Source organism: Boeremia exigua (genome assembly GCF_020726555.1).
Source record: "Boeremia exigua strain MPI-SDFR-AT-0100 chromosome Unknown C7974scaffold_3, whole genome shotgun sequence".
In the NCBI taxonomy this organism is placed as follows: Eukaryota; Fungi; Ascomycota; class Dothideomycetes; order Pleosporales; family Didymellaceae; genus Boeremia; species Boeremia exigua.
Genome location: NW_025763520.1, coordinates 728,758 through 755,329, shown reverse-complemented (window position 1 = coordinate 755,329; position 26,572 = coordinate 728,758). Strand labels below are relative to the sequence as shown.

General features: G+C 56.0%; 11 protein-coding genes across 11 annotated transcripts; 6 read left to right on the top strand and 5 right to left on the bottom strand.

Annotated features, from left to right (window-relative positions):
• The first annotated feature begins 510 nt into the window (after positions 1 to 510).
• C7974DRAFT_124249 (uncharacterized protein) lies at positions 511 to 3,471 on the top strand. Its single transcript, XM_046135216.1, has 3 exons — positions 511 to 808; positions 893 to 1,100; positions 1,728 to 3,471. The coding sequence occupies exons 1-3, from the start codon at positions 794 to 796 to the stop codon at positions 3,203 to 3,205; spliced, it is 1,701 nt and encodes a 566-aa protein (XP_045999998.1). The 5' UTR covers positions 511 to 793; the 3' UTR covers positions 3,206 to 3,471.
• C7974DRAFT_124266 (P-loop containing nucleoside triphosphate hydrolase protein) lies at positions 3,412 to 4,996 on the top strand. The gene has a single exon (XM_046135218.1). The coding sequence runs from the start codon at positions 3,617 to 3,619 to the stop codon at positions 4,577 to 4,579; it is 963 nt and encodes a 320-aa protein (XP_045999997.1). The 5' UTR covers positions 3,412 to 3,616; the 3' UTR covers positions 4,580 to 4,996.
• On the top strand, positions 4,997 to 7,997 carry C7974DRAFT_124267 (uncharacterized protein). The gene has a single exon (XM_046135219.1). The coding sequence runs from the start codon at positions 5,414 to 5,416 to the stop codon at positions 7,751 to 7,753; it is 2,340 nt and encodes a 779-aa protein (XP_045999996.1). The 5' UTR covers positions 4,997 to 5,413; the 3' UTR covers positions 7,754 to 7,997.
• On the bottom strand, positions 7,984 to 10,942 carry C7974DRAFT_124252 (uncharacterized protein). Its single transcript, XM_046135217.1, has one exon. The coding sequence runs from the start codon at positions 10,648 to 10,650 to the stop codon at positions 8,242 to 8,244; it is 2,409 nt and encodes an 802-aa protein (XP_045999995.1). The 5' UTR covers positions 10,651 to 10,942; the 3' UTR covers positions 7,984 to 8,241.
• A 1,311-nt stretch (positions 10,943 to 12,253) lies between these two features.
• C7974DRAFT_124097 (uncharacterized protein) lies at positions 12,254 to 14,161 on the bottom strand. The gene is made up of 3 exons (XM_046135215.1): positions 13,797 to 14,161; positions 13,262 to 13,743; positions 12,254 to 13,209 (listed from the first exon to the last, which is right to left on the bottom strand). Exons 1-3 carry the CDS (start codon positions 13,869 to 13,871, stop codon positions 12,465 to 12,467), a joined length of 1,302 nt encoding a protein of 433 aa, XP_045999994.1. The 5' UTR covers positions 13,872 to 14,161; the 3' UTR covers positions 12,254 to 12,464.
• A 243-nt stretch (positions 14,162 to 14,404) lies between these two features.
• Positions 14,405 to 14,818, top strand: C7974DRAFT_431668 (outer membrane protein TOM13-domain-containing protein; the record flags this gene model as incomplete). The annotated part of the gene is made up of 2 exons (XM_046144795.1): positions 14,405 to 14,644; positions 14,696 to 14,818. 2 exons carry the CDS (start codon positions 14,405 to 14,407, stop codon positions 14,816 to 14,818), a joined length of 363 nt encoding a protein of 120 aa, XP_045999993.1.
• A 212-nt stretch (positions 14,819 to 15,030) lies between these two features.
• C7974DRAFT_329863 (mitochondrial export translocase Oxa1) lies at positions 15,031 to 17,143 on the bottom strand. Its single transcript, XM_046139069.1, has 3 exons — positions 16,957 to 17,143; positions 15,838 to 16,803; positions 15,031 to 15,784 (listed from the first exon to the last, which is right to left on the bottom strand). Exons 1-3 carry the CDS (start codon positions 17,044 to 17,046, stop codon positions 15,104 to 15,106), a joined length of 1,737 nt encoding a protein of 578 aa, XP_045999992.1. The 5' UTR covers positions 17,047 to 17,143; the 3' UTR covers positions 15,031 to 15,103.
• A 40-nt stretch (positions 17,144 to 17,183) lies between these two features.
• Positions 17,184 to 23,071, bottom strand: C7974DRAFT_329860 (PLU-1-like protein-domain-containing protein). Its single transcript, XM_046139068.1, has 4 exons — positions 21,439 to 23,071; positions 21,217 to 21,317; positions 18,485 to 21,168; positions 17,184 to 18,431 (listed from the first exon to the last, which is right to left on the bottom strand). Exons 1-4 carry the CDS (start codon positions 22,748 to 22,750, stop codon positions 17,543 to 17,545), a joined length of 4,986 nt encoding a protein of 1,661 aa, XP_045999991.1. The 5' UTR covers positions 22,751 to 23,071; the 3' UTR covers positions 17,184 to 17,542.
• Positions 23,072 to 23,835: 764 nt separating this feature from the next.
• C7974DRAFT_305381 (structure-specific endonuclease subunit SLX1) lies at positions 23,836 to 24,924 on the top strand (the record flags this gene model as incomplete). The annotated part of the gene is made up of 1 exon (XM_046138027.1): positions 23,836 to 24,924. The coding sequence occupies one exon, from the start codon at positions 23,836 to 23,838 to the stop codon at positions 24,922 to 24,924; it is 1,089 nt and encodes a 362-aa protein (XP_045999990.1).
• Positions 24,903 to 25,973, bottom strand: C7974DRAFT_353126 (thymidylate kinase-domain-containing protein). The gene is made up of 3 exons (XM_046139531.1): positions 25,720 to 25,973; positions 25,541 to 25,649; positions 24,903 to 25,410 (listed from the first exon to the last, which is right to left on the bottom strand). Exons 1-3 carry the CDS (start codon positions 25,841 to 25,843, stop codon positions 24,999 to 25,001), a joined length of 645 nt encoding a protein of 214 aa, XP_045999989.1. The 5' UTR covers positions 25,844 to 25,973; the 3' UTR covers positions 24,903 to 24,998.
• On the top strand, positions 25,970 to 26,570 carry C7974DRAFT_387623 (uncharacterized protein). The gene has a single exon (XM_046141190.1). It carries the CDS (start codon positions 26,078 to 26,080, stop codon positions 26,366 to 26,368), a length of 291 nt encoding a protein of 96 aa, XP_045999988.1. The 5' UTR covers positions 25,970 to 26,077; the 3' UTR covers positions 26,369 to 26,570.
• Positions 26,571 to 26,572: the final 2 nt, after the last annotated feature.

The following is a 26,572-nucleotide window of genomic DNA, read 5'->3' as shown; positions in this document are numbered from 1 at the left end:
ACCGCCACCATCACCCCTCTATGTCAATATCGGCACGAGGCGTGTAACAGCTCCGGCCATTTTTCACATTACTCGCTCATCGCTCATGTTCAAGACTTTAGATCGTAGGCTTGCAAGAGGCAAGATGAACGAACTAAATTCCCACGCAGCCTCTCATCCCTGGACTCGCATTGCATAATATCGAAAGTTGGTACAAGGGCGCGTGGCTACCCGCTCTCGTTCTAATGCATGTAGAGAAACCAGGTGATTGCACACATAAGAGACTGAAAATCGTGTCTGAAAAAAACTACGAGGCAGTTTTGCAGGAGTAAGACATTAAGATACACTTCTACAGTCGAGCTTATGAATGAAGTATGCTCATCAAGGGTCGTGGACTGTTATATGATACACCGAAATTTTTACTCGATGAATATCTTGACCCCAGCGGATGATGTCCTTCATCAATTGGAGCACGAACAGGAGTTTATTCCAAGCACATTCACAGGACAGATACTCAATGTGGACAATCGGACGGCTATGAACAACGCAGTTCGAGAGCCGTATGAAGCATCTGACAGGCGGAATGAGCCAGGGGCTACGTCGTTGCCACATCAAGGCACCAATCGCTTGGTCTCCTCCCTCCTGAGGAGGTCAACGCGTTTTGCCAATGGTATTCTCGATTATACATTCCGATGCTGAAACGGGGTTCCAGAACGCAACCACCAACTTTTGTACTACATTCCTAGTCGTCACCACCTCAACTGAATGATCCCCACTACCGAAAGAGCTTGGAAGCACCTGTGGCGTCCCAGAGATGGCACTACGACGAGTATGTTTGTTTTGATTCTGTAACCAAGAATTTAGAACTCACCATCTATATCTTCGACGACGACGAAGCTGACACAATGTCTAGCCAAGCCTTCCTTCAGTCACTCTTTTGACACACACACTCATTTACACTGTCTCTCCTTTGAAACGAAACGGGCTCGCCAAGATGAAGTCAATCGTAGTAGGAGCTATGCTCCTGCGCACCATGAACGCGCAGATACCAGCTGGAAATGCTGTACCTGCCGTCCTACCAGCGAACCCTCTCAACGCGGTAGCACCACTTATTACTCCAGGTATTAATGCCCCCTCTGAGTCGCAGCTGTTAGGACCCGCTGCCAATGTTTTGCCATTGATCCCGGAGCCGAGCTTCTCTCTCCCGAGGGGTACTGCAGATGTTGTGCTTCCTGAGCCTACAACTGCAGTACCAAACGGTGCTGCTGTCATACCTTTGTTGGGTGCTGGTGCAAAACCGTTTGGTGCGGCTGCGGTACCCGGTGTTGTTGCCCCAGTTGGTGCTGCCGCAGTACCTAGTGTTGCTGCCCCATTTGGTGCTGCCGCAATACCTGGTGCTGCTTCCTCATTTGAGGCTGCAGCAGTACCCGATGTTGCTGCTCCATTTGGTGCTGCCGCAATATCTAGTGTTGCTGCCCCAGTTGGTGCTGCTGCAGTACCTAGTGTTGCTGCCCCATTTGGTGCTGCCGCAATACCTGGTGATGCTCTCCCATCTGGGGCTGCTGCGATATCTAGTGTTGCTGCGATACCTAATGCTGCTGCAATACCTGGTGCTGCTGCTGGTGCTGCTGCGGCGATACCTTCTGGTATTGCTGCAATCCTTTTTGGTGCTGCTGCCACCAGGCCAGCATCAGGTACAAGCTTCGGCCTGAGCACAAGGAGCCTTACAGTTACTAACGTAAATTTAGGAACCGCACCTACTCTCCCTGCCGATTTGCGTTCGGCTATCGCGGCTGTTGCCAGTAGTCTTGCTAAGTCAAGTACTCAGGGCAGTGGCGTTGGCTCCCTCGCTGTTGCGCAGGATGGGGTGGCTGCTCCTGTCGCCGGTCAAGGCGCCTCGCTTCCCCAAGCCGCCCCACTTCCCCAAGGTGTTGGGTCTCCTGTCGGCTCCAACTTATATTCTGGCCCCTACGATCCCAACAGCATCTATGACCCTACCAGTCCTTACTATGATCCCTATTCCAAGCCTGTTGGCTGGGGAGGCGATGACCATGGCTCCTATGAGGGTGAGGATGATTACACGCGCCCCTCCAAGGGCCCTTACTACGAAGACGAGGATGAGCCTAGCTATTACGACGACGAGGAGTGCCCGGCCTGGTGCCTCCCCAAAGATGATTACGAATACAAGAAAGAGCCCGAATACGAAGACGGAGAGGAGTACTACCCTGAGCCTGAGGACAAGACTTACCCTCAGTTGAAGAAGGTTCGCTCAATCCTCCGTACTGTGCGCCGCCAGGTCTGGGGTGACGATGACGAGTCTGGCCAATACGATGGCGAGGATGGCTCCATTCCAGACTGGCTCTACGACATCGACGGTGCTCCCAAGAAGCCTACCAAGTCGAAGCCTAAGTGCCCCAAGAGCTGCTACGAGTCCAAGACGAAGGAGTACAAGCCCGAGAGGCCTACATACGTCAAGACTCGCAAGGGTTACACGACGACCGAGGATCCTTACTACACCAAGACTGAGGACCCCTACCAAACCACCGAGGCCCCCTACGACCCTACGGGTGCTCCCTATGACGGGCCTTATGGCGGAGCCTCCGGCGCTTGGTACCCTCAGAGCAACAGCAGCACATACCACTGGCCCACAAGCTCTGACGACTTCACTTCCGTTCCTGTTACCGACGATTCTTCCTCTGAAGAGCCCACGCCTGCCCCTACTGAGTCTGTCCCTACTGAGTCTACTCCTACTGATACCGAATCTGTCCCTACTGAGACCGAATCTATCCCTACTGAGCCAGTCACCCCGGCTGGTGAGCCGACCGATGAGGCGACTGCTCCCTATGAGCCCACCACTTTCGTGACCCAGTACCAGTCCCAGCCCTCGGCCGACTCGTATGATTCATCTTCATCCGACCCTGGTAGCCCAGCTGGCGACTACACTGGTGAGACGCTCGACACCATCTGCCCCAACACCTGCAACCCCTTCAACCCCGCCGAGAACTTCTGCGATATCACTACCGGATGCACGACAACTGGTGGAAGCAAGTTCTACTGTGCTTGCCGTGCTGGATACAGGGCTGACGGCTACAACGCCAAGGACTTCTCCAAGCAGTTCAAGGTCCCCGGTCAGCCTTACGTCTACCTTGCCGTTACCACGACTTGCGGCACTCTCTGCAGCGACTCGACTTGCAGTGAAGTAATGGAGCGTCCTCATTGCAAGTAAGCATGTGTTCTGCGGAAGGAGTAGTAATGCATCAACCGAAAGATCCGGTCTTTGATCTGTTGTATCTCATATGTCATAATTTCAATATTCTACACGGTGGAGTTAGGGCTATATAGAGAATCTAATCTATGTACAAGCAATTACATCTTCTCCAATATCTAAACCTCGAAGTGATTAAAGCGGTGTGAAGTTCCACTACCGATGCTGGTGTAAGAGATGTCGAACGACGTCCGACACAGGTCATGATAACCTTGGAGCGCTAGTGCTCCGATCCCGCCGCCACTTCTCTGCTCATGATTTCAAAGCCGGACCATCGTCATGTCACACCTCACACGATGCGCATTTCTTCCCAACCCACACTCCTACACCCTGCGTCCCCAGTGAACCGCGCGCCTGACTGAGCACGCCAAAATGCCTCTCGAACACGTCCGCAACATTGTCCTTGTGCTTTCGGGCAAAGGCGGGGTAGGCAAATCGAGCGTTACAACCCAACTCGCCCTCACACTGTCGCTACAAGGCCATTCGGTTGGCGTCCTCGACATCGATCTCACAGGTCCCTCTATACCGCGCTTCTTCGGCATTGAAGAGAAAAAGGTGCGACAAGCGCCTGGTGGCTGGATACCGGTGCCGGTGCACGAATCGCAAACACTCTCGCCGAAAGCAGATGGCACAGATGGCAACGCAGCAACACAGGGGCAGCACGTCGGTGCGCTATCATGCATGTCGTTAGGTTTCATCTTGGCAAACAGGAGCGACGCGGTCATCTGGCGCGGTCCCAAGAAGACGGCTATGGTCAGGCAGTTTCTGACCGACGTGCTCTGGCCTGAGCTCGATTTCCTTCTCATCGACACTCCCCCGGGCACCTCCGACGAGCACATCTCCCTCCTCGAAACCCTTCTCAAGCAAGTCGCCTCGCCCACTGCTCCGCCCAACCAGCTCGCCGGTGCCGTCGTCGTCACTACGCCACAAGCCATTTCGATATCAGACGTTAAGAAGGAGCTGAACTTCTGCAGGAAGACAGGGATAAGGGTTTTGGGCGTTGTGGAGAACATGGCCGGCTTCGTGTGCCCGAACTGCAGCGAGTGCACGAATGTCTTCAGCAAGGGCGGAGGAGAGATCATGGCGAGGGACTTTGAGGTACCATTTTTGGGGAGCGTGCCAATTGACCCGGCGTTTGTTATGTTGGTAGAAGAGGGCGCAAGACCAGTGTATCCAAAGGGAACGATCATCGAGGGGACAGATGTTAGCAGTTCTGGCGTGACGGGTGGCTCCAAGGAGGGCTTATTCGTCGACAAGTACAGGGACTGTTCTCTGGCACCGCTGTTTGATGGATTTGTGAAGAAGCTGCTGGTCGATATCCGAAGCACCGCATGAGAAGAAGATGACTACGAAGTCCGGGCAATGATACCAAATAACGTCTAGACGATAAAACATTACCACAACGAGCATCCGTTCTGCTTTCCTCACGACCGATACACGCAACAACTGAACGGGCTCTGCAGGTGTTGGTGCTGTGCGAGCGGAGGGGAGGTGTGAGTGAGACCTCTAGCGTGGCAGGCACTCCTGAGCTCTAACCTGTATCTTCCTCCGCGACTCAAACATCAAGACGCGGAGCCCTGTGCCCCGCAGTGAATACCTAATTCACCTTCGCTCAAGCACTCAGTTTGAGTGTTTGAAGTAAACCTTTTTACATTCCGGTCCGACCCGACCCCTCAGGCTGCGAATAGTGAAAGTCGCTCAGAGTTTCTTTGGCGCTTTGCACCCGTACACAGCTTTTCAACGTTGACATACCGTACCTAGCGTTGTTCAGCATACGCCGAGACTGGACGACCATCGACCGAAGTCATTCCCCACAATGTATCCTTGATCGTCTCCTGCCGGCCGGCAATTGCATGTACAGTGGACCGTCTCTACTTTAAAGTCAAGGTCACCTCGACTTCGTGACCCAAAGTCGCATTGCTATGTGTCGCACGGCTTATCGGTGAAAGAGCGGGTTTGCTGCCTACAGGTAAAGGCAAACGTACGGTAGAGCTAATAACGTGAAGTCTCGCCTAGTCAAGCGGTCACTTATCAAGCTAATTGTTATATACCTGTTCCTGCCTGGTAACAACCTGTCTTCTCACACTTCCTCAAATCACCTTCCTACTCAATAGCTTCTTCAACTCCACTATCCATATCGAATTGCTACAGGTCGTCTTGCAAACGACAATGGCGCATATCTCAAAGGCTTTACGCCAACTCTGGGGTAGCGGTCGACCTAGTAATACCTCGGCGTCAGATCCAATTGCTCGCTTCGATGGTGCGAACGAAGACCATACTTGCGAAGAGCAAATGGAAGGAGCAGTCCCCCAACAGCAGCACAGCGGCACTGAAGAAACAGAGAGACTCCTATCACCTACGAGCCATCGTCAGGCCGCCATGGACGAGCATGCCGCCCAAACACAGCGATACGAACAGCGGCCTCAGCTCGCAACATTTCAAAATGGCCTGGACCAGAACCACCGTGTAGGCTTGCAAAGCAGCAGGCAGATACAGTACAATGACTTCACACAGCGTACTGGAACCGCTGCAATTCCTGTTACACCTCCACAAGTAAAGCAAGAGCTGGTGACTGAGCAATACAACGACCAGGATTTATTCGCCGAGTTCACCAACGAAGACTATCACGAAGATGATGCTGGGGCAAAGACAGAGACTCAACAGGCTCTCAACGCTATCGATGGCGCTGCCCCTCCCATCAAGACAAAGCCCGAGGTTACGGCCGAAGCTGAGGCTCAGCTACCTGCTGACGCGCTCAAAGAAGCTGGAACTGTAGACAACATGGCCACCGTAGGCCACAGCGCAGCTGCAGCTCTTCAGAATCAGCCAGATGCTTCTTCGACCATCCCACTCGCAGAAGTCGCTCTTGAGACTGGTGTTCACTCCGAGACCGTGCACCCGTCAGCTCAAGACTCTGATGGTTTGATCCATAAAGTCAGTAATAGATCACAAGTAGACTTTCCAGGCGCACTTACTGATGGTCTTGGTATCCAGCATCTTTTCGAGAATCAAGTTTCACAGAAGCCGAACAGCCAACGATCCCCATCAGCAGACTCTGTCATCGCTCGGAAACGAAATTTGTCGGAGGAGACAGTTAGTGGAATAGACCTCGGAGCAAACTCGCACTTTCGAGCGCAGGATTGGCAGCAGCGACAACTCCTGTTCGGTCAAGATATGTTGACTGCAGAAGCACCCCAGCCGACCCCGAGTTTGCTCCTTGGTCTAATGCCCGCACAACAGCAGTACAACCAGAACAGCTCAAACTTCCCTTGCAACCGCAACGTCCGGTATCCAGGCATTCCTGGTGTCAATCAAAATGGTCTGTTTTACCCTCAACAGATGATAGCAGGATACCCCAACACAGTGACGCCACTTGTGCCTCCTCCTGTCAGCCGCTATCCACCCGCTCAGACTCATACCCCTTCTACGATGGCCACCTCGCAGTTTATAGCTGAAGTAAAGGAGGAGGAAGATCACGAGGCTTCTGAGGACGACGAGCCGTTAGCATCACACGCATCGCGCCAACGTCCAACGACAGGCGACCCCGTCGCTCCTCATCCGCCCTCGAACACAAGCGCAAATGCACCGGTACAAACGTCTTCGTCAGGACTTGGTATCCAAGGTGTCCACAGCGAATCCATCGTCGAGATATCAGACGACGACGAAGCCGCCGAGCCCATATCCTGGAAACTGCCCGACTTCGAAGCCACCTACCATCCCGCCGCGACCGACAAGGACGTATCCATAGCCAAAATCTCCACCCTCGGCCAGACCAAAAACCTCGTCCGCGAAGAAATCATGCTGACCGAAGACCACCAGCGGCAGGAAATGCAACTCTTCCTCGACGTCTTCCTGCCCGCCCAAAAAGCCCTGGCGACGCCGGACCCGGAGCCCGCCCACGCAGTCATAAACTTCCACACCATCGCGGTCATGGTGCTGGAGGCGTTTGTGCAGTACGAGATCGGCGACGAGATGGGCCGCGGCTACGGCTTCCACAGCGGCAACATCGCCGCCGTGCCGCGGCCCAGCCCCGCTGCGCCGGACACTGAGCCCGTACGCACGCGCGCCGCGCAGGACGCCGACGTGGACGAGATTTTCTTCGCGGTCGTGGATCGCTGGCGCGCGGGCATGCTGTCGGGCAAGGAGACGCTGAAGCTGATCCGCGGGTGTCAGGAGTTTTGCGATGTCGCGCTCGATGTCATTCACTTTGTGAAGCAGCATGGGCTGCTGCAGCCGGAGCTGAAGAAGAGGAAGGAGAGGAGCGATAAGGGTGTGCCGAGGGCGGCGAAGGGCGGGGTGAAGGAGGCGGAGGCGAAGGGGAAGCCGGCAGGGAAGAGGAAGGCGGGTGAGATGGAGGGGAAGGTGTCGGTGAAGAAGGGGGCGAAGGCGGGCGCGGCCACTACAGTTCCGTCGCGGAAGAAGGCTAAGGGCGAGGGTAGTAAGGCGAAGCCTAGGACGACGAAGCAGGGCGGTGGCGCTGGCCTTACGGTTATTCCCCGAAAGCAGTAGCTCGACTTGCGCGAGGTACACACGGTCTTTGGGCACACGATGATCAGGGTACATACGGTCGTCGAAGATCACTGGGCCAGTCTTGGAAAGACGACATCGTTACCCGAGACCCACACGAGCAAGGTATTCAGGCTCAACCACATTTCCGCCAGCTCATCAAAGTAGAAAGAGTGCACATCCGTAGATTCAAAATATGAATGCAAGCTATCTAAGCCCTCATGGCGCGCTAAATGTGAGAAAGAGAAAGACGAGAGAAACGTCTCTTCGAGAACAATGCCTCCGCGAATGCAAGTCGCTACGCCCCAAGCGCCGTAGAAATGATAATTCCCCTTTCATCTAAACCGAATGTCATCCAAATCTGCAAGCCCCCGCGTTATCGTCCAAAAACCCCCGCAGACGCAAGCGTCCGCACGAAGCGAAGATATACCAGATATAAAAATACTTTTCCCCAACCCTCTTCCTCTTTCTCTTCCTCTCGCACCGCCTCCTCACGGCTTGACAAGGTCCTTCTTCATCTTCTTGACGGGATGCAGCAAAATCCCCGGCAAACACATGCGCTCCTCCTCGAACCTGCCGTCGCTGCCGGGCCCGCCGTCGACGACCTCGGCCTCGCCCCAGCGCTGCTTGCTGATCGGCCAGTTGAGCCAGCGGCGGTACAGGTTGCGCGGGAAGCGCGACGCGTAGTACCAGCTCCAGCCCTGGAAGTTGAACTCGCGGTCGTGGTTGTACGGCGAGTCGGCCTCCTCGCACCACGCGCCCTGGCGCTTCTCCTCGGGGCCACCGTCGTCGTTGACGGAGTGCGCGGTGTCGAAGATGGCTTCCGTGTAGGCGGCGGGCCAGTGGCGGTCGTTGAAGATGGGGTGCGGGGCGTAGACGGCTTTGAGGCCGTGCTGGAGTGCGACGGTCGACGGCCACATCTCGGCCTGCATGCTGCGGCCGACGAGGTTCTCCTCGTGCATGGCGTGCAGCATGCGCTTGGAGAAGCGGACGACGGTGTTGATGAAGACGCGGCGGTCAATCTGTTCGAAGTCGGGGTGTGTGAACCAGTCGGCTTGGCCGTCTTGCGGGGTGAAGATGGGCCGGATGTTAGGGAGGTAGTTCCAGATTTTGTCTTTGTAAGACCAGGTTGTGTTGCGCGGGTCCCACATGGGAAGGAGGGTGATGAAGTCGGCGGGCTCGTTGACGCCCCAGGTGAAGTCGTCTTCTTCAAAGGTTGTAGGGGGTGTTGGGCCGAGCGGTTTCTGGGGAGGATCGGCGCGGGCCCATGGCCGGGGTCCCCAGACTGGAGGCGGGATGAGGGAGTTGGCTGAGGCGTTGAGGACGTCCTTGTGGGTCTGCTCGACGAAGGATTGGTAGTCTCCGTGAACGTCGGGCAGGTAGTAACGCTTGTTGCGCTCCCAGAGCAGCTTCCTAGGCTGCTTGTCGGCGAACTCGCTGATCTTCTCGAAGAAGTGGTAGTGGTGTCCAGTGTAGCGTGCGTCTGTCTCCCAATTCCAAATGTAGTCGAACTCGGGGTGTGTCAGACTGAACCACTGCAGGCACATAAACTGCTGCCAATAGACCTGCCAATCCATAACCTTGGGATACCAGTCGGGGAAGATAGCTTCCGACCACAGCACGGCAATATCGCGGAGCTCCTCGGGGACATTCTCTTTGAGCACTCGGTCATACAGCTCCTGATCTTCGAAGATCTTGAGCTCGCGATCCTTGACGTGCACATAAAGGAAGACCGCGTATTCACCCCCAGACTGGAGCGAGAGCTCCGAGACCATAGCCCGGATCGCAATGATATCGTTCTCCTCATACGTGTAACCGGTCCACGCGCGGATCAGGATAGCCGTGCGATGGTGGTACTTCTTCTCGAACTTGCCTCGGTTCTCCAAGTTGCTGTGGCTGGTATCGGTGGGAATCGCAAAAGCCGACGACGCAGCCGCGGGCGCGGGCAGCGCAGTGCTCGGGATCCTGACAATGGGCGAGCGCGCCTCGGGTCGGTAGCGGTTCTTGTTGATCTCCAGACAGAGATCCTGCAGCTCACCCCATTTCACTTCTTCCCACTCGGGCACCGTCTCCGGCGCCCGCCAGTCCTTGACTTCTTCGGGAAACTCGTCGTCGCCGTATCCGTAGGGGCCGTAGCGCGAGTATCGGTCGAAGCACACATCCTCGTCCAGACCAATGACATCGTAGCCTCCTGCGTATGCCTTGGGGAAGCCCTGGGGCAGGCCGCGGTATGCTTGGATCTCATCGTCCACACTCTCGTTCAGCGCGATGCCGCGAGGTCCGATGCAAGGCGCATACTCGCCGTGCCACTTCTCCTGCCAATCGGGGCTGTTGTACTGCGGGAACGGCTTGTACACGATCGGGCTGTTGACCAGCGTAGTGTTGAGGTCGTCGTGCCCGGCGTTGTAAATACTGAAATCCATATCGAACTGCTCCCATCGGTTCGGATCGTATTCCTTCCCAATGTAGTCTGCGAACGGCGGCCAGTGGCCGTCCCAGCTCGGTCTCCCCCACTTGAGCATCTTCTTCATGTACGCCTTCATGTCCGCGGGCCGCGTGAACGGCGCAATGAAACTGCCTATCCGGCTTGGCGCAGTCACCCACGGCGGCTGGGGCTTCGTGCTCGTCACGGGACCGTCTGAAGGGCTCTTCAGCGTCGGACTCGGGCTTGGTGTCGCCACCGGCACCGCGTGCTGCCACGCATCTTCAAGATGCGCCTGTGTCTGCTCCTGGCTGTCGTTTCGTATGGGCTCTTGCTGATTTCTGTACGCTTCATTGAATAACGAAACCTTCTCGTACACTCTCTCTTTTGCCCATGGGCTTTGCTGTAATACAGCTAATATAAATACAAGCGCTACAAAGGAAAGAATCGCAAATCTGCGAGGTGACCGGACAAACATGTTAGTGGATGTGTAGGCGAACTCGTATTCGTGTAGTCGTTTATCGTCCGAACTAACGTATTGCGGTAGTTGGCGTGCTGTGTAGAATGTCGACGCGTAGGATTACCGATGCTGCATTGCTCGTGCAACGATGCAGGATGCAGTGGGAGCGAGCGTAGGGGAGGCTTATCCGGCAATTAAGCTGTAAGGACCGTGGTGTCGGCTTCGGTGCGGGCGACACAGCACTTGTGAAGCCGCAACAGGAAGGAGCGTCGCGCTGCAACGGGGGATGATACTCGGCGATCGTGGGTCACGGCGGCAGGCCCAGCGCGCAATCAGACGAAACGAAAGAGTGTGAGGGCTGCAAGGTACGGCAAGACAGTCGCAGACGGGGCTGGCCGGTATACAAGACACTGCTCAGCGCGAGGAGAGAGTGAGAGACAAGAAACAAGGCTCAAGCGTACGGCGCAGCGCTCTCCAATATCTCAAACCACAGATCGCGTCCAGATTTCTTCATCTCCGGCCACCCATCTCTTTTCCACAACCTCCCATACATGGGGCCATACACGGCGCTGCAGGGTTGGCCCAGCAAGGTGATGACGCGTTACACACCCCACTGCTTCCCCGTCGCGTCTGGCAGCCGTGGCCACTGGTGGCGTGCACAAGGGCTCCTCCCTGCCGATCCAGACGGCAGCGATGATTTGCCTCTGTGCCAGTTTCGAAATGGTGGACAATGGTGCGACGCCGTGGCTCGGGCCTTTTTCGAAACGCTCATCAAGCTGAGGCGATCAGCGGCTGCCCAGAGCCGCATCCATGTCGAGCCAACTTCGCGAGATGAGCGATCACCGTCCAAGACTGCGATTTTACACCGTGTGCAGATGAGGCTCCGCTGATAGGCAGGGCGGCTGTGCGTCTACCGCTGGGTTCGTGGTCGCCCTGCCGTCAAGGGAAGGTGAGTGTGTTCAGTTCAATGGTTCAGCAACGGTCCGACTCAGCGAGTTACATCTGCACCCCATTGTCATATGATGGCGGCATTCGACGTCGCCTTGTGTGCCTGTGCGCGCAAAGTTGCTGCAAGGCAAGGTTCTACGCTCAGTGCATGATGCAGAGCACCGAACGACGCACATGCCTAGTCAGCCTGCATCATGGCAGCCTCGCAATGGACCGGAGCCCGTCACGCAACGTGCCGCCTTGGGCCGTCTCCGAGCCTGCAAAATGAATCACTGCAATATGTTATCTTCGTCGCTATTACCGCAGGCATAAAGCTGTAGTGCGCTTCATTCAGCTGCAGAGCTTGCGAGAGACACGTCCCGAATCCAGACCATACACGCACTGGCACAAATAAATTGGAAGCTCTCAATCTCGAAACAAAGGACCAATGGGCGTTACTGTTCACGGTGCATGTATGGAACATCCGCCCTGCGGTGCAACAAGGGGGGACGTTCAAACCCGTTGAGGTGTGACTTGATATCTGGCATCATGCATTGCGAGGCCGGTCCGCAGAGCAGAATCCGTCTTTGATTGCTATCTGCTGCTGAATCATGGGTCTTACCGTCTTGCCACGGAAACTTTCCCCTAGCGTGATTCTGTCGTGCCGTTTTTGACGTTGAATATGGAAATTTCCAAGATGAACGTCAGTCGGTAATTTAATACATAGAAGTCGAAAGTGACGCTGACGCGGTCGTTCCAATCGACCCTCTTTTTAACTTGCTTGCGGTGGGCCCTCCACAATCCCCACAACCATTGCTCGGAGGCCGACGCCGACATGTCGAAGCCCTCACAACCAATGCCGAAGACCTTGAGTTGCACGCTAGAGATCATTGTTGTGCATATCTCTATGTCCATTTCTGTACAACTACACCTCCACGCTTGAACTCGGCCAAGTCGCCCAAGACCTGTGCCTTATCTGACAGCTCCTTCGAGGGGAATGTCGTCATCAGAGAATACGCACGGCCGTTGGTGTTGGCACGGTCCACAAAGTCGTAGACATCGCCAATAGTGTGGGTCGTGTTGAAGCGCGACTGCATGCGTGTACCATCGCCAAGGCGAATCTGCAGTGTAACCGTAGGTGCAGAAGTATCGACATCAACGATTGCTGGCGCAGAACCAGTCGAGGCCGACGCACCTGTGTTGCCTGCCGGAGCTGCAGGTGCTGCGGGAGGTGCCGCAGAGGAGCTTGCGCCCGGCGTGGGGCTACCAAGCCGCTGGCCAGAGCCACCAAAGGCAACGTACTTCTTCTTTGGCTGCTTGTAATCCTCGTCCTTGTGTGCGTGTACCTCGACATCGACCTCCTGGCCGTGCTCGACGTTCAAGATATGAAGCGGAGCATGGCCGGTATTGATCATCTCCAACGTGCGAGCGTTTGCCGGGTCATCGTAACGGAAGAGCGCCCCGTCGTCGACTGAAAAACCGTCCCGCCAAAGGTGAAGCTCGCGGTGAGCACGTGGCTGAGGCGCGGACTGGCCCGCGGCCGGGTCAGGGATGTGTCGCGAAGGAGCGTCGTCGCCACCGAGTGTCATGCCACTGCCTGTGAAGCGCGAAGTAGGTCGTTCGTCGTCGCCTCCCGGTCGGGGAGCATTTCTATGGCAAGTTAGGATTAAGATCGCATCGGTCGACGTCGCAGACTACTTACTGCCGCGCCCTCTTCAGGATGTTGTTGATGTGGTCGCGAGGGTTTGACTGGTTGGGGTTCTGCACGGCAAGACCCGACTTCTCTCCTCCCGCGAAGAAGTCCTGGTTCTCGTCGTCCTTGAAGTCCTCGTCCGAGTCGTCGTCATCGTGAGCGTGTCCGTGGCCAGGTGCGCCACCCGAAGACTGCAGGTCCTTAAGCGTCCTCAGCCCGGCTACGCCTCGCTGCTGCGGCGCCGACGACTGCGTGGACTGTGGTCTCGAGGACGAGGACGACGACGCCTCGGTGGGTGGGACGTATGCGCCTCCGAGAGTACGGCCGCCGCCCGGAACCGGCTGCTGGGGAGGGTTGGGGGTGGGATTCGTTGTCTGGTTGTTGTCGGCCATGTCGTCGTCTGATGCTTGTTCTTGTTCTGCGGATTGCTCGTAGAAGAGTTCGGCGGCGACTTGGAGGTCACCGTTTGCGGCGTCGAGGTATCGTTCAGCCTGGAGGTGATTAGCAAGTAGCTCCGCGCTTCTAGGCCCTTCGATGCACTCACCTCTGCAGGAGCAACGCCGGTCAGGCCTGCAAGCTGTGCGATCTGGTCGTCGCGGTTGGGGGCACTTGAAGACATGTCAAGAATACGCGTGAGGTGATTATAGTGAGAGAGAGAGGGTTGATAGAAAAAGTGGTTGATGTTGTTTGGTAGAGCTCCAATAGGCGCGGTGGGGTGGCAGCGCTGACGTTATGTCACTTGTACCATGCGGAAGGCGCAACCCAAACAGCCCTCCACAGAAAGGACAGTCTGGGTGCACTCGTATACAAGGCGATAGCCGTCCTCTCCAGCATCCAGCTCGACCAAAACACTTGTCCCAAACCCTCCGACATGGTCCACTAGCACCCCAGGCACCCATGCTGCAGCACGAAGCCACCGCCCAAGCTCCCGCCGCCGCCAAGACCGGAGATCGCTCAGAGCCTCAGTAACACCACGCACCCACCGCAACCTCGGCAGCGCACCCGCCCTCGACTCTCCAGCAGGGCCCTGCCACAGCGACACAGCCGCGCCACCGACCCCATCCCTGCCCGACCACGAGCCCGCGCACCACCGCGTCCGCCACAATGTCCGACCCCCTCGACATCCTCGCCTCAGACCCGTCCGCCGCCGGCATGGACGCATCGACCACGACCTTCCCGTCCGACAGCGAGACCTACGAATCAAACGAGGCTTCGCCCTCGCCGCCGTCCAGCTCCTCCCCGCTGATCCTGTACTCGCCGCCGACGCTGTGGGGCCTGCTGCGCGGCGCCGCCATCAACCTGCTGCTGCCGTTTGTGAACGGGCTGATGCTGGGCTTTGGGGAGCTGGTTGCGAACGAGGCGGCGTTTAGACTGGGGTGGAGCGGGACAAAGGTACGTCGTTTGTGTGTGTGCTGGCGGAGGATGCCGACTGATGTGCACTAGATCTTCCCCTCTGGACGGAGTGACTCGAGGCGCGTGGGCCCCGGTGTTGAGATGCGGGCGGACCCGATTGAGAGACGGAGGAGGAATGGGCAGGAGTTGGATATGTACACTGCTCTGGAGTGATGGGGGGGAGCAGTGTTGGAGACGACGCGAAGCAGGCATTCGAGCACGCTTGAGGCGTGCACAGGTCATGTAGAGATCTGTATCAGACGGCTCTGCCTGCATTAAGACCAGCGTCATGGAGCAGGTAAAATGCGAACCTAGACAAGATATGAATATGCAACAGATGAGACAGCGTTTGCGTCCAGGTATTTGTACACGAATCTTCACATACAACGTCCACCTTTCATATGCCTGTGCCCATGATATAATCCAAACATGCAGTATTGTACAGTCTCACTCGGTGCTTCACTTTCGGTTCTCGAATCTCCTTCTCCTCTCAACCTCGTACTGGTCTGCTTTCCTCTTCCTCTTCTCCTCTTCCCTGCTAAGGTTGGTTCCAACATCGTAACCAGCCCTCTGCATCATACCCCTCATGCTGTCGCCCACCCTGCGCTTGACGTAGGCCATCTTGTAGTTGCGGCGGTAGTAGTCAAGCTTCTCGGTCAGGCTGCCCTTGGGGCCTGCCTCGAAATCGGCGTCACGATCGGGGAATTCCGTGTCGATCTTGGGCTGCTCAGGACGCAGGTGCAGAGGCAGTGTAGTACCCTCCTTGATCCTGATGGCCCCGCCAGCGAGGGTAGCGTTGCGACGTGTGGTTGACTTGGGCAGAGAAGGGGGCGAGTAGCGGATCTTGCCATCGGGACCCTTGATGTCCTTGAGCTTGAGCTCGCCCTTGATGACCTTGGAGAAGACCTCGTTGCTTTCGGGCGTAGGAAGAGGTCGAATGCGGATCAGACGCCTGAAGCTGTTCTGCTTGAGGAGGTAACCAGTACCAGCGCCGATAATACCAGACATAAGGAAGTAAAGCTGTAGAGCCGAAGCTTGGAATGCGGTGATGGCACCAATGAAGAAAGCCATGAAAGTCATGAGCTTGCGTCGTGTGGCACCCTCGGCGGTCACATCTGCGACGCCTGTTTCGCCACCACTCTGTGTACACGGTCAGATATGCTCAAGTACATGCATGTAAAAGTATAGCGTACCTTGAAGATCTTGTACATGATGAAGGTAGTGCCAGCTGGCAGAAGGAAGTAAGGATCGCGTGCGCTCAAGTCGGAGAACCACAGAAAGCCGTCGGTCGTCATTCCAGGTACAGGCAGTTCTCCCATAGCTCGGAGGCATCGAAAAGCGCAGAAACCGACAGCAGCCTGAACGAGGGTGAAGCCTCCCATCCAGACCATGCCGCCCATGTGAGGCTTCAGAATGGCTGCCTGCTGCATCTTGTACAGATCCGCCTTCTGCTTGTCGCCAGCAGCAATGGCGGCGTTCATCTTTTCCGACAGAGGACCAGTCAGCGGCTTTAAGGCAGCCATGCCGGCCATCTTGTCCGAGCTGAGAACCTGGAACACAAACATGCCGCTACGCACGACGACGGTGGCTGCGATGATGGTCCCTGCCCAGCCCCAGCCCATGTCCAGATAGATGGTCTCGAGGAGCCTCTGAAATGTGGTCGTGATGCCGTAGCCGTAGTCCAGTCCTAGCTCTGCGAGCTGTCCGGGGTGGTCGATGAGCTGTGTAGGGTCAATCTCCATCTTGGGAACGACGTCCTTGACGGGGTCGTTGCCGAGGAGCTCCTCTAGCGTCTGCGCGTCGAGGGTCGATGTGTTTTCGGCTGGCGTGATGTTGTTCTCCGTGACGGCGGCCTTGTCGATGCCCGCGGGGGCGATCTCGGGCGTGGCGGTCGTGACCTCTGGCTCGAAGACGGGCGAGGTGGGCGCGGCGGGCGGTGCGGGCGTGTTCGAGAACTCAGCGACGGGCACCGTCTCGGTAGGACCGCCTGGCGTGCTGGAGCGACCCCAGCTCCATGGCGCGTACCATGACCCGTAGCGGACAGCCGATGCGTTCAGGGCGACGTATGGGTTCGCGCCTGCGCCCGCCCTCCATTGAGCCGACAGCGGGCGTGTGCGAGAGGAGCGCGGAAGACCGGCGGTGCGGGGGAGCGACGAGAACTGCAGTCTGCACGTCAGCAAGCGCGTAGGGAGCTTAGCAGCAATGGCTGCGCCGTAAACGGAGCGCGTGCAATGGCATGGCTGCCAAAGCGACGCGGCAACATGCGGAGGCGGGAGTGCTGCGGAGTGCTTCAGCCGTCACAGGATGCGCACCTTTCTTGAAGCATTGCTGCAGATATATGTCGATTGGCGCGAGCTCAGCGGAGCGATCTGAGCGGGCCGCAGCCCTCTGCTTGGCAGCATTGTGAGATGTCGTCCGAAGTCGTACTTCGCCTCGGAGTCGTCTCTCCATCCTCCATCTTTTTCGAACCTTGCCAAGCCCCGACCCACTCGAGCCAACTGCGCAGTTCCAGAGCCATCAAAACGATCAGGTCAACGGTCCGGCTTTAGAGATGCTCATCTATTTCTCGGTACTGAATTACAAGAGACTACATAATGCGCCTTTTCAATGGGTATCTCGGCACTGGCCGCCCATTCCCTAACACCTGTCGAATGCGACAAACAGCCCGTTCGCGTCCATGTGCTTCAACACGTCTGGCGATACAACATCCGACCCGTACTCCGTAAAACTGTCCCTAAACTATCCCGAACGAATACATGTGCAAGAAATTAAGTGATATCTCTGGAAAGGAAAAGCTATGATATACACCCGCCGTCTAAAACCGAGTAGAGTCTTTCAAGCCGATTTCGTGATCCCTGGTGATGGGGAAGACCCAGGCATGCTGAAGAATGCGGACACCTAGTCCAGGTAGCTGTTGCCCTCGGTGACAGCCAAGGCTTCCTCCGCCTGGCCACCGCCCATCTCCATCGCCTCGCCAAACATCTCTTGTCCGTTACCCGAGCTCTTGAAGAGCTCATGCATGGGACTTGTCGGCACCTGTGCGGAGCTTTCGAAGAGGCCTGGGTCCAGCGGCGCCACCGAGGAGCTGCTAACAAAGTTGAGTGGGGCGTTGGCGCCAAAGGTAGGCGAGTTGTTGTAGGCCGATGTCGTGTTTGATGTGAAAAACTCATTCTCCCCAGACTCACGGCGAGGGTCGCCCGGTGGCGTGTGTGATGATTCAGAATTTGATCCGAGACCTTGCGGCCTGGTCATATCTCCGTCCTTGCGCTTGATTTGTTGATTCTTTGGGCGCAGGTGTGGAGGTAGATCGTCTGGGTTGGAGATGCCGAGCTGGTTCATGAGCTTCTGTTGTTTTGTAGGACGAGGCTTGCGAGTTGACAAGGAAACCTGTAAAATGGGAGGAGGGTTAGGCGCGACAGGCGCCCACTTGTGCAATTCCTGGCGGAAGAAGTTGATCTCTTCTGTCAGAAGAATATCGGCACCCTCCAGCTTGCGTAGATAGAAACGCTGAGTAGTGAGCTCGTCAGGGCTAGACATTAGCGGATTGATGTATTGCGAAACGTATTCGCGGAACTTGATGCCGTGGTCGATGATAGATTCCAGTATCTCCTCTTCCTCTGGTTGAAACGGCAGATTCGGTAGCTCGTCCTGCCACGTGTGCAGGTCTTCGAGCTTGGGACGGGTAGCATCGCGTGGGATCTTGACGCGGTGATCGCAAATGGGGCAGGTGTATTTGTCGTCTTCCTTGACCTTGCCGCGTGCAATCTTTAGACACTTGCCGTGGTACCTAAGAACGATTAGCCACAAATCTTGTGAACGACACAGTAAAAGAGAACTCACCACTCGTGACAGAGCTCACACTCTATCATCATGCCAGCTTCAGGCCTTCGGCAGATGCAGAACACATCACGACTAGAACCCGAACCATCGACCTCCTCCCCATCCACAGGACTAGCCTCGCGTGAAGCAGGCTCCACTGGCATGCGCGGCTGGTCAGACAAATCAAAGCAGAACCGGTTGCGGTCGTCTACCGACTTCATGTGTTGTTGAAGGATGTGGAGAGGCGCGTTAGCTTTGCCGAACAGTTTCTTTCCCCGACGCATCCAGTCTTCGTGCCGCTTTTGCTCTTTCTCAAGATCAATGGTGCCCTGAGGTTTGCTGTTGAGGGCGCTTAGTGCCTCCATAGCCTCGCGTACTTCCTTGTAAGTCGGTCGTTGACGGAAGTCAGGGTTCTTGCTCCGCTCAAACAACGACATAATGAGGTCTTGGGCGTCGCGCTGCTTTTTGAGGATGGCATCCACGGCGGCTCGAGTCTCTGGCGTCACTGGCAGGCTGGTAGCTTGCTTGGACAATGCGTCCAGCTGCTGGTAATGAACGTTCTCCACTGCCATCAGTTCTTTGGCCTTAGTTTCCCAGAATTCGCCCTGCTCCTTTTTGCCTTGCAGGAACTGGATCTCGGGATGACCCTCGGGAACGCCTAGCTCAACACCACGAGTGATGAGCTCACCAACTTCCTGCAGTGTCGTGGCAGGCTTGTATTTGAACTCGTCGCATTCACGCAACCACTTCAATTGCTGGACAACCTTCTCCAGCGACTCCAACTCTGGCACGTCCACGTTGAACGATTTGCCTTCCTCGAGTAGCTCGTCGAGACGTGTAATGCTTTGCTGATTAGGGTGATCTCGCAAGGCGATGCGGGCTTTGTCCTGGAATTCAGCAATGCTCTGTGCACGTTCGCGCAAAGCAGTGATCTCTGGACAATCGAAGCCAAGACCCTTGGCTTTGGTGAGAAGCTTTTGGATGTTCTCCATGCTGCGATACTCACGGTCCTTGTCCTCGGCCTCTGCTGCTGCTCCTTTGTTGGCGCCTCTACCTCTACCGGTTCGTACGTTTTTCTGTCGAGCTTGCTGTTTGCGGGTGATGTATGCGATAGCTTCTTCTGCGACCTCGGTACACTTCTCAACAAACTCTTTGAGGTCGGGAAGTCCAGGAAGTTCCCAATCGATCTTTTCGCCCTCGTGCAGGAGAGTACGCAATACTCTCAGTTGCGGTTGAGGTCCTTCCGCCATGAGAGCCTCCAGCTTGGCCTCCCATGCATCTGGTAGACCTGCCTTATCCGCAACCTTTTGAACAAGAGATGTAATAGCGTCGTCGGTCATGCGATGAACAAGCACATGTTCGCCTCCTTCACCTTGGTAGCGCGTGTCTGCGGAACTGCCGGCACAGCAATCGAACGAGCCAGCGTGCTGTAGACACAGGACCCTCTTGGTGCTGCGGCAGTAGAACCTGGACAAATAGCAATATGCTTTGCAGAAGGCACATATCAACTCCTCCTCATGCAAATCAGTTTCATCTATGCTAACCTCAAGCTGACACTGAACCGACTTGTGGTCGCCGGGGCCTTCGCTGCCATCTAGCTTGCATGAATGTGGGCGAGATGCCTTGTGCGCTTCAAGGAATCTCGTGCGCAGCCGTTCTTCGCGTATGCGCATTCGGTCGAGGGCTGGGCTTAACCACTTGGCTGTCTTGATCGTGGTGTCTTTGCGTCCTGCTGCTGCCAGGAGTAATTCATCGTGGGAGAAACATGGCTGCCGCCTGTACTCCTGTAGACGGAGAACGCCGTGTTCGCCGAACGGCTCCCAATCGCTTGGCGCAAAGTTGACAGCCTCATTGAAATTGAAGCCGTGGTTGAAACCAGCGTGGTAAGCTTGCGGGAAGGTGATGACGAATTCGCCGGCTCGTTGGTCAATTGCATAAACTCTAACACCAGCCTTTTTGAGTTGCTCAGGCGTCAGAAGGGTTACCAGCTGGAACAAGAGATCTGGCTGCGTCTCAAACAGCTCTGGAACAGCCTCACGCATAGCCTGCTCAAACTTGCCTACGTCCTCTGCGGGAATACCATACCAAGTTTTTGTAGCGCCGAAGTGTTGGTAGTTTGCAGAGTACGTGTAGTGATCCTCAGCGTGCCAGCAGAAGGTCGAGAACACCATGCCAACATAAAGCCAAGGGACCGTCATCCCTGAGATGTCCGACTTGATGTGTCTGAAGAGCGAGTCTGGCGCATAAGGCAATATGTTCAGGTTCCATGGATCCGTCGAGTATGCGTCGCGTGGATTGCGTTCAATGGTTGGAAAACCACTGCCGTGTGTAGTCGTATGAACATCAGCTCCATACTCCACCTCTACTGTCTCGGTAAGATTTTCGACGAGGCGCCAGAACTCCTTCTCGATCTCGTCCTCTGTTGGCTGCTTGTGAGCATTGGTGACGGGATCAAAAACCGTCTTGCCGGCGAAGTGAGCTTGCTTGAAGTTTTGCGCCTTCTCTTGGAACTGCTTCAGCGAGTATACTCCGCCTTCCTCGAAGCCGAACTCGCCCGTACCCACGAGACATCGTGCGCAGTGCCAATCGTGCGTAGGAATCGCACGAATTGGCGGATCGAGACAATAGCCATGGTATCCATTGTCGCAGCTGTCGCACAGCAGGATATTGGTCGGGTCGCTGTCTAATCCACAGCTTTCGCAGCGCTATAAGGGTCAGCATTGAGCATAGCACTACAGCGAATGGCTACCTACATCACCTGGACGGTCGTCAGCTGAACGCACGCGTGGATTGATGCTGCCTGGTGTTGACTGGCGAGGCTGTGTCATGTGCGAACCGGCTACGGTAGGCGCGTCTGCAAGTCAAGTCGTTAGCCAAAGTTACCACCAATGAGCTCGCACACGAGCCGAGCCATAGCAAGGATGTTTTTTAAGCGAAGTGACTCGGCATACGCCTTCATGCAGGTGTGTGCTTACCTTTTCTTAGCCGCTTACTGCGACGGCCACTTGCATCATCGGTTTCCTCGTTCATGCTGCTCTCGCCATCCTGAGACAATGTGCGCTTCAATTGGTTGAAAGCATGTCCGTTGGACAGCGGCGTCAGACCATGTGCTGTTGGCCTCAAATCTGGGGTGTTGTGGGCTGAAAGCATAGGGCTATCGCTATTGCGCATAGGTGTTGATGTGCGGGAATCGACAAAATCTCTGTGCAGGCCGTTCGGCGTGTTCACTGCGGAGAACGAATTGCTTGCAGGTGTCGCAGCAGGGGCGGGAGCTGAACTTCCGTTGACTGGTGTGAACCCTCCCGAATTAACAGATGTGAAGCCTGATGAGGCTGCTGGCCGTGGTAGCTCAGGAGGCGTGGGTATGGCATCATTATGCAGCGACGCATTTAAAGCTGCAGATGCGCGCATTGTAGGTGACTCAACCGTGGGTGTCTCGTGTGCCGACTTCTTCAACGGCGAGTGCGCTGGCGATGGCGTAAAGGGGCCGCCATGTTCTACCTCGAGCATTTGCTGCACACCAGGCTTTACGACCCGCAGGTATTCTTCATATGGATGCAGCCATTTTTGGTAGGAGTTCTTCAGCGACGTGGAAAGCGATGACATGATCTTGCCACTGTAACCGAGATCGCGCCCGATTTCAGCCCACTTCTTCTGCTTACAGACACGCTCGAAGCCACCTCTAGTCTCAACGGCTTTTTTCAATTTGTACAGATCAAGTGGGCGCTTATCGACACTTGGAAAGCGCGTAAGACTGTGGCCATGTTGCTTGTGGAATTTAGCCAGCTGGTCGAGGTAGTTCAAGTTGGCACGTGTACCACCTTCGACAGAATTAAGCTCTTGCCGTCGCGTCCGGAAGTGGAAGCGCTCGGTGTCAACAGCGAACGAAGGAGTCCATGTGTCTGGAGGGACAATCTTCACGATGCCGTACTGTTGCGCCTCTTCGTGTATGCTCTGCATATAAGCCAAGGGGTCCTTGAACTGCTCGGCAGTAGGCCTGTATGTGGGCGCTTCCTGCAGGCCGAACATGCGCTGAGACTTGGGCGGTAAGTTGTTTGGCGCATTGTGCCCCCTGCGTTCGACGGTCGTCAGGTCCAGCGGCGCCGACTTGCGCGCGCTCAAGGGAATTGTGTTCACGGTCGGCGGTGCGCCATTCGCAGAAACGGCAGCGCCTCCCATGCGCGATCGCGCATGCCCTCCCTCAGACATTCCGCCTTCTGTGGCAACTCTGAATGTCGTTATTGTTGCGCCGGTCGGCGGTCCACCAGACGGCACAAAGTCGACCATAGCCCTGTCTGACGATACACTCAATGCTCTTGCCGGTAGTGGCAATAGTTTAATCTGTGGTGATCACCGAGGCGTTTTACGAGTCGCGGCGATCGTTCGGGAGGTGTTGTTTTGTGGTAGTGGGCGCTATCGTGGGGAGATATCTGCTGCAGGCATGGGACCGGTGCGTAGGGCAGGCGACTGCCTTCGTCCGGATATGTATTGTTGCAATTGTGTTTCAGCGGAAAAGAGCGCGTAGACGCTCCTCGATACTCGTATGCGCCGCGAACGGTCGTCGAGCGACGTGGCAGCGGTGCCGGTCGAAAGGCTGTTGGTGGTGTGTAGGAGAGGAGGAAACGGCGAGCAGCGACTTGGGGAAAGCCGGGCGAGAGCAGGTGCGATGCACTAGCGTATTCGAACCAAAGAACATGCGGAGCATGGTCCCTGTAAGGATGCCTCCAGTCAAACTCGAACGCATGCGGGAGAATTTACTCTCCACAATCCGGCCACAGATAGTTCCATTGTAGTCGTTCAAGTTGCTTTGTTGCGCACAGCAAGCCCAAAGGCCATGACCTGAGAGTGGTCGTTGCCAATTCTCAAAGCTGGAGTTGCCGATTGGCGCAGGGCTGCGCTACACTCACCTCATCGCAAGCTACCACTGCTGCGACAATTTGCACCGTCTTTGTCTCCACAGTGATATCGTAAAAGCATAACAGATAATACCACTCGTCTTATCTCAATCTGTTCTGATGCACAGCAACCTATCCATTGCAGCTTCGCCTCCTCAAACGCTCCAAACAGACTCTATTTGCCACCCAACTGCATCTCACAGTGGCGGTTCATAACTTTTCGGAAGCATCATCAAAGTGCGAACATACTCGATTCGACCTTGTACGCCTGATCTCCAGTCACGTCTGCACCTCAATTTCGAATGCGCTGTGCCAACATCGACCTGAAGTCAGCAACTGCAAGGGTGTGCACCTTCCGACGTTCTGGACGCCTGCAGCCTGGGCCACAGCCAATCAGCAGCAATCTCCTTCCAATCCTGGAATTGCATGTCCGCATTTAGCGATCGATCAACAACAACACCGACTACAGATCAACTGATGGCTGAACTCCTCAAGATCGAGAGCAAACCCATCCCAGCCTTTTACTGCTGCTATCTCCTGCGCTCGAAGAACCGTAAGTCGTACTACATCGGCAGCACGCCCAATCCTGCACGCCGCCTCGGTCAGCACAATGGCACGAGCAAGGGCGGCGCAAAGCGGACCGCAATGCAGGGAAAGCGTCCATGGGAGATGACGTGCATCGTGACTGGATTCCCGTCTCACTTCGCCGCATTGCAATTCGAGTGGGCGTGGCAGAACACGCACATGACCAGACACATCGACCGGGACGTTAGGGACGCCCGCGCCGTGGAGTTGCAAAAAGGCAAGAAAGCTGCGTCTGCCGCGACTGGACGGAGGAAGAAACCGCCTATGTCACTCGAGGCGAGATTGAAAAACCTACATCATCTTCTTGGGGTGGACAGCTTTCGAAGCTGGCCACTGCATCTGCGATTCTTTGCACCCGACATATTCAAGCAGTGGGAGAGACATACTGCCAAAATGCCGCAGAAGCTGAGGGAGAGTATTACCGTACAAGTCACCCCTGCTGAGATGCCGAAGCTTGCGCCCGAGATATGGGCAGAGGTTAGCTCGCATTATATCCCAGATATTATAAGGAGTATCCCAGTCGCTTACGAAGACTGCAAGCCATACGTTGAGAAATCGATCAGATCTCTGCAAGACAAAACAAGGCATTCTTGTGGTGTTTGTAAGAAGAGCGCGGATTCAACATCCGGTATGGTCATTGTGTGTCCCACCGAGACCTGCGAGACAGTCTCTCACTTGGCGTGTTTGTCGAAGAGGTTTCTAATTGAAGACGACAGTTCAACGGGTGCCCTAATTCCTATGGAAGGCTCGTGTCCAGGCTGCCGTACCAATCTTCAGTGGTCGACTTTGATGAAGGAGCTTAGTTTGCGCACGTATGGCGACGAAGAAATCGCCGCCATGTTCAAGCCAAAGCGGAGGAAGAAAACCGATACCCAAGAGATTGACGAGGAACCGGCCGAAGAAGACGAGGACTTAGACGAGACATGGATGAAGGACGTGGACGGATCCGATGCAGAGATACCTGAGAGTCCCTCCAGATAGCTTTTATTGTGGCCAATGCAGCCACACATCTACAGAACAATTCCAACCCAGACACTTTCTTCCGTCCATCACCCTCACCACTCCTCCACCACCCCCAACGGCGCCCTTTCCTCATCAACCTCCCGCATACGCTCCTTCACCTTCTCTTGAATACTCTCCTGAACTTCATCCATCCCCTTCCCCGCATCCACCACGACCCACCCCTTCTCCCTCGCTCCAACCTCCTCAAATAGCCCCCTCACCCGCTCCTGCATTTCACTCTTCTCGTACCGCTCCACCCCAAACCCGCCCCTGGCCGCTGCCTCCTCGGGCGCGATGTGCAGGAACAGGACGAGGTCGGGACGCGGCAGCCCGACATCAGGGCGCCGGCACCAGGACAAGGACATGCTGGGGTTCTGCTTTGCGGCGGAGTAGACAATACCTGAGTAGTAGTAGCGGTCGATGACCACGGTTGTGCCTTGGGCGATTGCTGTGAGGATTGTGGGGCTGTGAGGGTCAGTGGGGAAGCTGAAGTAAGGGCGATGGAGGTAAATGGGGAAGAGGAAGGGGCGAGGAGTTTTTGTTAGACGGCAAAGTGGTGGATGCATGTGGTGGACTTGATGCGCTGGGTACTTACACGGCCTCCCACCGATTAGCGGAGAAGAGGAGATGGATGGCGTGATCTTCCTGCTCGCTATCACCTGCGAGGTAGCTGTTTATCATCTGCCCGATAGGCGTTGTTCGATCTGTCCACTCCTTAGCATCTCTCCCCCACCAAGCTGCACACATCAAGCGTGTGGGTGAATATGGAGCTACCTGGAAACCGCATAAACTTCACATCGCGGCCCTCGCCCCGCAGCGCCTCAACAAGCCTCTGGCACTGCGTCGTCTTCCCCGCGCGATCCAGACCCTCAAACACAATCAATTTCCCGCGCGCCATCTTAACAACCGAAATTCCGATATTGCGGCGTCGCGGAACGTCCTGCGAGGCGGCGGATAGGGCTGCTAGCGCCGCGCACTAGCCCAAAGCTTATCCGCTGCACCCTACCACACCATGGCCACCATCCAACACTTCAACATCTGACAATCAAATCCAGCAGCCAACACCAACAACCAGCCCCCTAGTCTCCACCCGACCTACCCTCTCTTCATTACTCCTCCAACAACAACTAAAATGCCGCGCGACCCCATAACCGCGCAGCTGACCCCCTACCAAACCGCCGTAATCCCGCTCCCCGACGAGCTAGCCTACGAAACCTACGTCAAAAACGCAACGGGCCGGATCGTGCTCGCCTGTTTCTGGCCCGAGGACAAGACGTCGCGGATCCTGATCACGGCGCTGGCGAAGCGGCTGCCGGACCTGCAGGCGCTGGGCGTGCAGGGCGTGTACAGTCTGGATGTGTACTCGCTGCCGAAGATTGCGGAGGAGTTGGATGTTACGTTTGTGCCGACGCTGATGTGGTGAGTTTTTCTGTTTTACGTGGGATTGGGGGTGGGGCGGCTGATGGGTGCAGGTTTAATGATCGCGTGCAAGACTCGTTGGTGTGGCATGATGGCGTGCGGATTGAGGGCGAGAAGGTGAGTGGAGGGGTGCAGAGGATTATTGCGCGGATTGCGGAGGCGGGGTTGGAGGATGAGGATGGGGATGCGTGGGAGGGGATGGGGGGGA

Bases quoted from the DNA above. Each gene is read 5' to 3' on its own strand.
- C7974DRAFT_124249 (XM_046135216.1), top strand. The intron at 1,101-1,727 runs GTATTAATGCCC...ACGTAAATTTAG, and splicing joins AGCACCACTTATTACTCCAG to GAACCGCACCTACTCTCCCT.
- C7974DRAFT_124266 (XM_046135218.1), top strand. From the start codon at position 3,617: ATGCCTCTCGAACACGTCCGCAACATTGTCCTTGTGCTTTCGGGCAAA.
- C7974DRAFT_124267 (XM_046135219.1), top strand. From the start codon at position 5,414: ATGGCGCATATCTCAAAGGCTTTACGCCAACTCTGGGGTAGCGGTCGA.
- C7974DRAFT_124252 (XM_046135217.1), bottom strand. From the start codon at position 10,650: ATGTTTGTCCGGTCACCTCGCAGATTTGCGATTCTTTCCTTTGTAGCG.
- C7974DRAFT_124097 (XM_046135215.1), bottom strand. From the start codon at position 13,871: ATGTCTTCAAGTGCCCCCAACCGCGACGACCAGATCGCACAGCTTGCA. The intron at 13,744-13,796 runs GTGAGTGCATCG...AATCACCTCCAG, and splicing joins CCGGCGTTGCTCCTGCAGAG to GCTGAACGATACCTCGACGC. The intron at 13,210-13,261 runs GTAAGTAGTCTG...AACTTGCCATAG, and splicing joins ATCCTGAAGAGGGCGCGGCA to AAATGCTCCCCGACCGGGAG.
- C7974DRAFT_329863 (XM_046139069.1), bottom strand. From the start codon at position 17,046: ATGCTGCCAAGCAGAGGGCTGCGGCCCGCTCAGATCGCTCCGCTGAGC. The intron at 16,804-16,956 runs GTGCGCATCCTG...TGCAGACTGCAG, and splicing joins GCAGCAATGCTTCAAGAAAG to TTCTCGTCGCTCCCCCGCAC. The intron at 15,785-15,837 runs GTACGCTATACT...CCGTGTACACAG, and splicing joins TCATGTACAAGATCTTCAAG to AGTGGTGGCGAAACAGGCGT.
- C7974DRAFT_329860 (XM_046139068.1), bottom strand. From the start codon at position 22,750: ATGGTCGACTTTGTGCCGTCTGGTGGACCGCCGACCGGCGCAACAATA. The intron at 21,318-21,438 runs GTAAGCACACAC...CTTGACTTGCAG, and splicing joins CAGTAAGCGGCTAAGAAAAG to ACGCGCCTACCGTAGCCGGT. The intron at 18,432-18,484 runs GTGAGTTCTCTT...AATCGTTCTTAG, and splicing joins TGTGAGCTCTGTCACGAGTG to GTACCACGGCAAGTGTCTAA.
- C7974DRAFT_353126 (XM_046139531.1), bottom strand. From the start codon at position 25,843: ATGGCGCGCGGGAAATTGATTGTGTTTGAGGGTCTGGATCGCGCGGGG. The intron at 25,650-25,719 runs GTAGCTCCATAT...AGGAGTGGACAG, and splicing joins GAAGTTTATGCGGTTTCCAG to ATCGAACAACGCCTATCGGG. The intron at 25,411-25,540 runs GTAAGTACCCAG...TGACCCTCACAG, and splicing joins GCTAATCGGTGGGAGGCCGT to CCCCACAATCCTCACAGCAA.
- C7974DRAFT_387623 (XM_046141190.1), top strand. From the start codon at position 26,078: ATGCCGCGCGACCCCATAACCGCGCAGCTGACCCCCTACCAAACCGCC.